The 10,193-nt window shown below is 31.2% G+C and overlaps 1 protein-coding gene across 1 annotated transcript in view; it reads right to left on the bottom strand.

Moving 5' to 3' along the window:
- Nucleotides 1–4,030: 4,030 nt before the first annotated feature.
- Nucleotides 4,031–10,193, bottom strand: part of LOC143239227 (ornithine decarboxylase-like) — a 36,537-nt gene continuing 30,374 nt past the window's right edge. Inside the window, exons 9-11 of the mRNA XM_076480125.1 lie at nt 7,732–7,829; nt 5,661–5,872; nt 4,031–4,765 (exon numbers count right to left, since the gene is read on the bottom strand). Of these exons, the coding sequence (XP_076336240.1) occupies nt 4,609–4,765; nt 5,661–5,872; nt 7,732–7,829 (467 nt within the window). The 3' untranslated portion in view covers nt 4,031–4,608. The remainder of the gene's footprint in view (nt 4,766–5,660; nt 5,873–7,731; nt 7,830–10,193) is intronic.

The raw sequence follows: 10,193 nt of genomic DNA, 5'->3' as shown, positions 1-10,193 counted from the left end.
TACCCTGTTTAGGACTTCTTTTTGTTGTGGTCTTAAACTTTTGACCAGCTAGTTTTTAGCCTAATTTCAACGTGTTCACGTTTTCCCTATTAAATGCTTAAAAGTTTTTTTTATTTTTATTTTCCCTTTTGTTAATTTCATCTTTCGAAGCTCTACTCAAATAAGTGGTTGAGTCTCACAATGCAAAACGCATATTTTTCTTTATGTTCATTGGCCTTAAGATTTTGGACAGCAGTGTACATACGATTTGTTTTTATCAAGAGTCAAGCTATAGCGCGTAGTTGCCTTATTTGATTTGCTGAGAGGAAAGTTAACTTTTTATTTCTGGACATCATGTACTGCAACAAGTTGGTTAATATCCAATTAGTGAACCTTCATCTTGCATTCTCTCAAACCAACAAAACTTAGACTGTTATTTGAGCGACTTTTTGTGCCCAAGCTAAAAACTATGAAAAACACAAATAGTTCTGAAAATTTTGTATCTTACAAAAGGGTTAGCAGACATATAATATAATCCTGTATCATACGACTCAGTGTAAACCCAGTAATCAGTAAGTCTCCATCATTATGATTAAAAACAAAAAAGCTGAAAAATAAAAAAACTGCATACAAAATAGTCACCAGTGTGAAAATGGTAATAATTTAAATGTATTAATCTGACAATATTTTTTAAACATAACTTTCAGTTTAAGCCCTTCGCCAAGTGATGTTTACACAACTAATAACGAAAATACATTAATTATTAAATAAAATTAAAAACAATATAAATTACAAATAAAAATGAATATACCAATATCGTCTATTAATAGAGAATAAAATAATTGTTAAAGAAGTTAATATTACATTTAAGTAAAATAGTGCGTGTATGTTTGTGTGTGCTTTCATATAGCAAAGCCATCCCCGGCTACCTGCTGAGTCTACCGAGGAAAATCGAACCCCTGATTTTAACGTTGTGAATCCGTAAACTTACCGCTGTATTAGCGAGGGTCTAAGCAAAATGGAGAAAGATTATTAAAATAAAGGTGAAACTCTCTTCTTCGTATTTGCACAGACAGCGACGAATAGGTAAAAGTCTGAGAACAACAATTTTGAGATGTGATAAATCATGTTTGTCATTGCAAAAGCATTTTGTGACTGGAAGAACAAGATTTCTGGTTATTAAATATCTTCTATGTTCATGAAACTTGTCGCCTGTTTTATGATGTTTCACCAATATATATATATATATATATATATGCAGTAGGTTACAAAAAACGCACATGATACAGTAAGTGACTGGTTCAGATATTTGAAAATTCTTCTCGATCTAGACGTCATCTTCAATGATGACTTTGTAACATCTCTAACTAAATTAAGGCAGTTTCCTAAGACAAAAAAATCAAAATAACTTTACGCTTGTGACCGATAAATGCCCTCTTGTTGACTGTTTTATTTCGATTTGCCATAAAGCAATTAGACAAAGTGACTTTTTACTTCAACCAACATATATAAAGTACATTCTGTTTTGTCCATCATAAAATCAAGTAGTGATACAGAGACCAGTTCCACTGAATTTCCAACTCTACATGGTCGAAACTAAACAGTAGCCTAATACTGCTTTCTACCTAACCATAATCGACGGCAAACGTTTAGCAAGTCTACAGACCCAAATATCTGCATTATAAACTTGTCCAAGAAAGAAACATTCGCTCTAGAAGGTTGTAATATTTATCTATCTTATTCTAAAATGTCCGTCTTTTATATTTTTCGCAAATTCTTAAACTCGAAAATCAGGAAGTTTTCAGTGGTAAAACTGTTGCCTAGTTACATTAAATTCCACTCTTACTATTGAACTATTAGCTCTACTGCCTCAACCCTAGATTCTTCTGTTTTAATTTATAAGGGCGGCATAACAAGCTTTGGTATTGTTATTCCTGACACTGATGACTAAAAAGGCAAAATCTTAAGTTCTTTCTTGATACACGAAATGAACTCGAACCTCTTTCTGATATTATTGTACGACTTAAGGCAAAATCTTAAGTTCTTTCTTGATACACGAAATGAACTCGAACCTCTTTCTGATATTATTGTACGACTTTCGGAATATTAAATATGGTTAATCCTTCTAACAGTCCTACGACTCGCAGAACATGAAATACACCTGAACGCTCTACTAATAATATCATACGACTTAACAGAATACAAAATATATTGAAACCCTCTACTAATACTATCCTGGAACTTACAGAACACTAAATACACCTGAACCTTCTACTGATAATGTACTGCACTTCACAGAACTTGGGTCAGATATCATTTTCAGCTTCACAGAAATTCATTTTATCCAAATTTGCAGTGTTTTCACTGACAACATCAAGCACTACTTCATACGTTAATATATTTACAGGATATTTAGCACACCATTTTTAACGTTTCTTTAAGGAAACAGGTTAGTCTGTATACTAGCTTGTTCCTCAAACATCCTTTCTTAATATCGTTATTACTACACGCAGTAGAAAAGTGGCTGCCTTTGTTTATTATAATTCAACATTCGTACTTCTAATCCCAGCACTATAAATTCTGTTGTATTTTTTCAGTTTTTACATTTAAGTACTGGTAGTGATCTTATAACGTTAAGTATGAAGGTTTGTTAATTTTCTGTTAATCACGTGAATACACTGGACCTATTCTATACAGATTGTTTTTCAAATTCAATAAAACCTGTCAGTTATTCCGAGATATGCACTTGCTGATCGCTACTTTAACAAGTATCCCCCCCCCCACTCACGTTTTAAGCACCATTTTCTCATTTGGCTTGAATGTAGTTTCAATTTCTGTCAAAAATTGTGTATTTCCTAACTATATTCTACCATCTTTATAATTTACTCTATTTCTATTAATTTCAAATTACTCTTTCTACATTCCAGGTATCTATTTCTTATACAATACTTTAAACTGTCATAGCATATCATACCTTGTCCTATTCAATGTAGATTACTGTTACTGTTTAAATATTACTGTTTTTCTTATGTAAGTTAATGATCACCTAATGAACCACTTTATAATGGGAAGAGCAGCAGGTAAAATAAAGCAACTAAGTTAACTAGTACCTAAATTCAAGCTAATAAACATACCAGACATGTGTATTTGCTTTGTAGGTACTGGATGGTCACCTGTTACTGGACTTTTAAACAAGAGATTTTCTTCCCACAAGATGCTGTCCATTTAAGCAAGTTAAGATACTAAGTCAGTGTTTACTCTACTATTTCTTAGTGGAAAATCTTAGATTTACCCTAGTGCTAGCCATGTGACTTCCCATTTTTTATTCAACAATGGGATGTCCATAATTTTTAACATATCTGTTCTATGAATGAAGGACATTCCTATTACAGACTTCTTTGCACAAAGTGCAGCTTTGTAGCAATGTTCCCACAGGCAGAGCAGGTATTTCTAGAGAGCAAAGTCAACTGAATGGTTTTATGAACTACGTGTAAGGTGAAAACTACATACTCAGACTAAACAAGAAATGAAAATTTCTACATTTAAATAAGGGAGAAAATACATACGTATTTTACACCACACTTCCTCTTCCCTCTTGAAGTTTATCTTTACATCAACAGTTTTTATATTTACAATCAATACAATTTCCACACACAATATTGTCAAGAAGCACATTTGAAAACCCTTCTCAAGCCATGACAGCCAGCTGTGTTTATACAAAAATGCATTTCATTAATACAAGTAAAGATTTTATGCATTTGTTTCTCTTTTGCTTTCTGTGCTCAGTTTATTGTTCATTTAACAGTCACGAGTCTGCACTTTTAACACTTTAATTTGTGTAAAAGCTCAAAGTACATAAATGACACACCTACAAAAAGTTAACTTGAACAAGTCAATTAACATTTATCATTTAACAGTTTCAATACACTACCAGCCTTTAATTCAAGAAAATGGCTAAAAATCTGATTTTGAGTTGACTATTAAAGTTTTAAAAAAATTTTAATTATTCACAAATTCTATATCACTTCCAAAATTAACCAAAATAAACATGTTTCAGAACACATTTTTATTTCATTTAATTTTTAAGATACACATGGATACATAAAATAAGCCTTGGTCTAGCCATACTGTTGAATGAGCCATGGCATTACACCTCTACCAAATATTAATCAAATCTTTTAACAAAACTTACTATGGATATTCATGAGAATGCACACTGTTATTGTCTCATCATAAAGGAAAACAAAAAATCTGATCCACAAGTCTGAATACAGATCCCATGACCCCTAATCAAAAGCAAACATTCTTCTAAATACATAAAATATTAAATTTCAGCTTCAGCTCAACACAAGTGATTCAGAAGGATATATATATAAACCTGAATTGATTAAAATCAATTTTCTATAAAAAGTGAAATAGATAATTTAAAAATTTTCTTAAAAAAAATCACGTACAATGAAAAAAAAAATTCTGTAGCAAAATTAAGAGATGTTGTAAGCGGAATGTAACTGTTTTAGAATCATTAAAGTAAGCTTGAAAGATAAGGTTAATGGATTAAATATCTGTTCAAATAAGAGTAGCGTATTTCCCGATTTTCTTTAAAGCTGAACCCAGTCCATAAATAGGTGTCTAAGCTGTCATTAGATCTTTAACAGAAAACTGTTGAAGAGCATTGAAGTTTAAGGCATTATGCAACTTGCCATCCTTTTCTACTTGCACATGTTCAATATTGGCTTCAAGAGCCTGTGCTAGGTGCCACCATCCTGGGAGTTCTTGCAAAAACTCACTACAAGGAAGAAATAAAATTGCTTATGCTAGTTTATGTAAGTACTGTAACACTTTCTGTTAAAACAAACTTCACATACAAGTTTTCTTGCATTTAAATTCATATATATAAAATGTTCTTATACAGCTTACATTTCCAAGACATTTCTTACATAAATGTAAGAAACATTGTCACAAAAACTAGAACATATCTAGAAATATAAACAAAGCAGTTTTAGAAAAGCTCATCAAAACTCAATTTTAGCTTAAGTTTCATCCTTTTAAAACCATATAAATTTATCTAGCTCTTTCACTTTACTATGTTAGAATGTTGGAGTTTTAGATTTCCTATTCAATTTGCAGTAGACAATACTAAATTAGTCACAGAATTAGAATACAACTAAAATTGCTTTACAAAAGCATGAATATATTGCAACCAGATAAAGAAAACCAAGGCATGTGTATTATTAATGTTAAAGCATTCATTTAATTATGCATATACAACGTTTTCAAAAGAGTGATCATTACAACCAGACAGCAATTCTAGTCATGTACCTATAAAATTTCTTTAGTCTCTGATCTATAAAACAAGGACAAAAGCTTTTAACATCTTCATTGGAATGTCTCAATTCCTAGCAATTTCATACAGACCTGTTGAAAGTTCTATGGCTTCTTTGTTCTTTTAATGTGAATGGAGAACAAGTATTACAATAAAAGTTTAAATGCCAAATCTGATAATTTCACAAAGCAGTCATATGAAGCATTACTAGAAATACGTATACTAATAATGCCAAAGACAACTTAGGGTAACCAAAACAGAACCTATTCAGGACAATTTACTGTCTAATCAACAAGTTGTGTTTTTGTTACCTGACTTGTTATTGGTTGCAACCAAAAATAAACAAAACTGTTCTCACCATGTCCCTACTGGTAGTATAGTCTTAACTGACAGTTTCTTAAAATTATCAAAATTGGATGCTAAAGTCATGTTATAAGCTCCCATATTTTCAAACATCAGCCAGTCTCCAACTGTCAGAACAGGAAGGTTACACTTCTTCACAATTTGATCCAGCTTATCACAAGTAGGACCCCACAAACTGCAGCACACTTCTTCATAATCCATACTATCCTAAGAGTAGAAATACAAAATGAAGTTGGTACCAAGAAAAATACCCACTACAGTTCACAATTCTAAGATTGAGAAGACTCTAGTTTTTCAGGCTTTTGGTTTGAGTTTTTTTTACTTATTGCTATCAGAGTAAAGCTTAATTTCCAAACCAAAGGTCTTAACAATATGTAATTTTTTTTCTCAACTAAATCAGAACTGAGTTAGCTTTACATAGTGTCAGAGTTAAAAATTTACTATTTTCGTAATTAAGGTTCAACTTGTGAATTCTGTATTTATATTACTGATAAGGTAAAGCAATATCCTAGACAGAATTCAAGGATAGGTTTGTTGTATATTTAACAATTAAGACCTGTTAAGAGTACAATATTTATTTCATTGAAAAACAAAACAAAAAGCTGTCAGTGTAGAGTTCATGGCAGTAAACTGAAGAATAGCTTGAACTTAAGCATTCAATTCTGATTCATATTTAATTATTGAATTTAAATCACTGTAGCAGTATTAGGATAAAGTTAAAAATTAAATTTCAGGCTATGTTTGAAGAACAGTGGAATGTAAACCACAGGTGAAACATCAAAATTTGATTACTCTTCATACTTAGTACAACAGAAACTCAGTGGAAGTGACTGACTTTAGCAATCAGTTAATAGTTTGTGTGTCCCCTCCTTTTGCAAATGATCTTTCAGGCACTGTTAAGACATTTAATCAAAGTGTCCACTGAGAATGCAATCAAACTGTCTGCAACACACTTCTATAAACTTTCTTTGGAGGTAACTTTTGATTTGTCAAGCTTTTGATATATCAAATCCCAGATGTTCTGAACAGGGTTGAGATCAGGACTGTGGGAGGCAACTATCATTTGAATGACTCTATTAAACCCTTATGTCTGGTAAAGGACCACACAACTTCCATGCTTGAAGATTGAGTTTCCAAACATCTGGGTTGAGAATGCCTGACTGAGGTTGTCTTAACAGATATAACCAATGTTGAAGAGTAGTGTTAAATATTCTGTAGATACTGTGTTTGAGATGGCCAATAAAGGTGTAACCAAGAAACCTAGACAGGGAGTAAAATAAACCAATCAGAACCTGGGACAATATTTGAATTGGGGAAAGGTGTATAGATGTAAAACTGTCCAGTGCCAACTGATCCGATCTACTGCCACCACTTTAGAATGAGGCATTGGAGACCAAAACAAATGAAGTTGAGAATTCCAGTGAATCTTCAAAGTATCACTTATTGGAAACATGAACTGAAAGCAAATCCACTGAAGATTGTTTTAATAGTAAATTATAAACAAATATATAACCATAGAAATGTTAATCATGTTTGTGTTGTGACTGCTGTTTATAGAAACTTGTGCACAATGCTTTGAGAAAAAGTGAATACATTATCTGAATAAGGTGCTTATATTACCTAGACATAAGGTGCATTGAAATTGGTGGAAAATTTTGTATTTTAGAATTTGCCAAGGGAATTCATGTTGAGCAGAAAACACTGGAATAAGCATGTTCAATGCTTATATGGGCAAAGAGTGGAACTCCTGGAGATGGAGAAATAACCATAGTGTCAGCAGAAGTATGTTTGTTTAGAAATAACATTTTCCTTTCTTCCAAATGCTTGTTATAATCATTGTCACTTATTAGCATTATTGATTATCACACTGGTTTGTTCAAGATATCTTGCTCAGTAAAAATGCAGTTTTCAGTATGCAGTAACAATGGGATGCATAGTGGCATAATAATAATAATAATAATAATATTATTAGTAGTAGTATCACTTTTTAAAAAACGTCTCAGAAGATTAATACAAAATTAGATAAATAATCAATTCTGTAGGAAAGCCAACAATCTCTATCTTACCATTAAATGCAGTGGTTTCATTTCAGCTTCATCAAACAACAAACAGCTAAATGATCCGTAGACACCATCATTGAGGTAATATGTTATTAAAGGATCTCCTTTATAGCAAAAATACAAACACCAGTAACTTAATTCTTTTCATATCTCAAAAGTATAACACTAAATTTCTTATTCTGTTTTAGAACGCAAAGAAACAACACTTGTTGATTTAGATGTTTAATTAGTTTTATAAAAACTAAAGTTACTATATATGTCAGCACTAAGAATTACAACAATTAGAGTAATTTGTAAATCATAAAGACAATCCTATAAAAAAAAACTTAACATGACATGCTTTGTTTTATAAATCAATAACAAAGTTGTTTGTTGAATAATGTGCAAAGCTAAAGGGCTATTGATACTAGTCACCCGTAATTTTGAGGTGATTATACCAACCACTCTGAGCATTAGTAACAGATTCTCCAGATTTGTAGTCCAGTACTACAAGTATCAGTCCTCATTTAGCCAAACAAAGGACAAAGATCTATAATTATCATACAATTGTGAATCATCAATTGGATACCACCATTTTTTTTAATAACACCAATAATACAAAAATGAGATTCAAAAGTTTAAATCTGTCACAAGCTTGTGAGGTCTACAGTAAACTATATGCTTTTAAGGTATAAATATTTTAGACTGTTTATCTTGGGGTAATTATGTTCAGAATTTTAAACAAAAAGTAAATATGAGTTGTTTTTAAGTCTTGATATTATACTAAAATAAAAGCTTTACTTTCAGACAAGAACAGCTAAGCCTAAGTTTTAACCAATCCAGTTAGTTTTTTCAGAACATTTGCATATTTCACATCAGTAACTACCATCTTTCCATGTTGATGAAACCTTTTATTGAAATTATGTATTTTACTCTAAGAAATACCTATAAAAAATTACAAGTCACAAATGAAAAACCTAAAATGATATTTCACCAAAAAAAGTTTAGGATTTACAGAATCAGGCCTTCACATTTGTCAAGCACTATCACAGCAACATTCATGCTTGTAAAATGAGCTTCAGTTCCTACAGAGAACCACCTTGTTTCAGGTAGAGCTACTGGAGATTTCAGTGGAATTTACAAAGGACTGATAACAAAACTGAAAAACTACAATTGTCTTTGGCTTCTAGGTATTCACTATGCTCCCCATAGAGTTGAACTGGCACTGAAAGATAGTGCATCTAAATCATAAGACTTCTTGAAAACACATTCAAATGATCTGAAAAATTCAGAAGGTACTTTGAGAAGACTGTCAGTGTATTTTGTGTGCAACATTTTGATTTTCCAAAAGTACATGGAAAATGATTTGTTGTACACAAAACATGAAGTAAATCATTTAGAGTTACTAAGTAATTCTTACTTGAGCAACAGAGCATGTCAACTGAATGTCATGAACTCTTGAAAAGATGCTAGACTTTACTTTTGTCAAAATGTTGCCTGTATAAAGATGTGCTAAATGCATGTTTATTTTTTATATGCAGTTTTAAAAAGAAAACATTTCTTGCTATTAAGTACTGTTTTTGGTAATAAAAGGAAAGAATGCCTTACAAGAACTGAAGGAAGAAACTTCAGGTACATGTTGTGGAAATTTTTCAAAAGTTCAAACTTGAACTGGTAAATAAACACTTTCCTGACACCTTAAGAGCACTTTGATTAAAGCAGTGCACCAGGAAAATAACAAACAAATGAGGAATACACTACTGTACGCATTAACTACTGTCTGATGAACAACTTAGACTGTGCTGAAAAAACTGTAAAAAACAGTCATTCACACTGTACAAGCCGGTCTTTAATCAAGATTTTCATCATTTGAGAGTAAACTTTATCAAAATATATTTTGGATACATCCAGCAAGCTTTATCACAGCCATGCTAATACAGAATTCAAGTAATGGTATAACAGAAAGTTACAGAGACGTTTACAAACTGGAAAAAGTAGGAACCTGATTTTGACAGAAAAATGTATTAATTTTAAGTTGATAATTAATGATAGATTATTTAAGTTTTAAACTTTTCCATTAATGATAATAACTTAAAATACTTTAAACTTTACTATAGAAACTATTCATTATACTTTGCTTTTATACAGCAACATCTCTGCATACAGGATTCTATGAAAAGAGCAGAGGATAGACTATCTACAACAAGATTTTACAAAAACATTTTGTGTGTATATAAAGTCAAAATGAAAGTATCCAAAATTTGAGAAATAAAAATTAGTTATAAATGTAGTGTTGTTTTACATCAGAAATTATTCCTAAATACAAAAATTTAATAAAAATATTTAATTATAGATTAAGATAAATTGACATTCCTCTATAAGATGAACTTTAAACTTCTGATACTTGAAATATTCTATCAGTGATATGTAGTTTCATTAAAACTTATGTTAATAAACTACATTTTCTCACCAAAAGTAATTTAAAGTGA

Source organism: Tachypleus tridentatus, chromosome 13 (genome assembly GCF_004210375.1).
Source record: "Tachypleus tridentatus isolate NWPU-2018 chromosome 13, ASM421037v1, whole genome shotgun sequence".
NCBI lineage: Eukaryota > Metazoa > Arthropoda > Merostomata > Xiphosura > Limulidae > Tachypleus > Tachypleus tridentatus.
The sequence above is the reverse complement of the archived record's forward strand: the minus strand, read 5'-3'. Positions and strand labels throughout refer to the sequence as shown.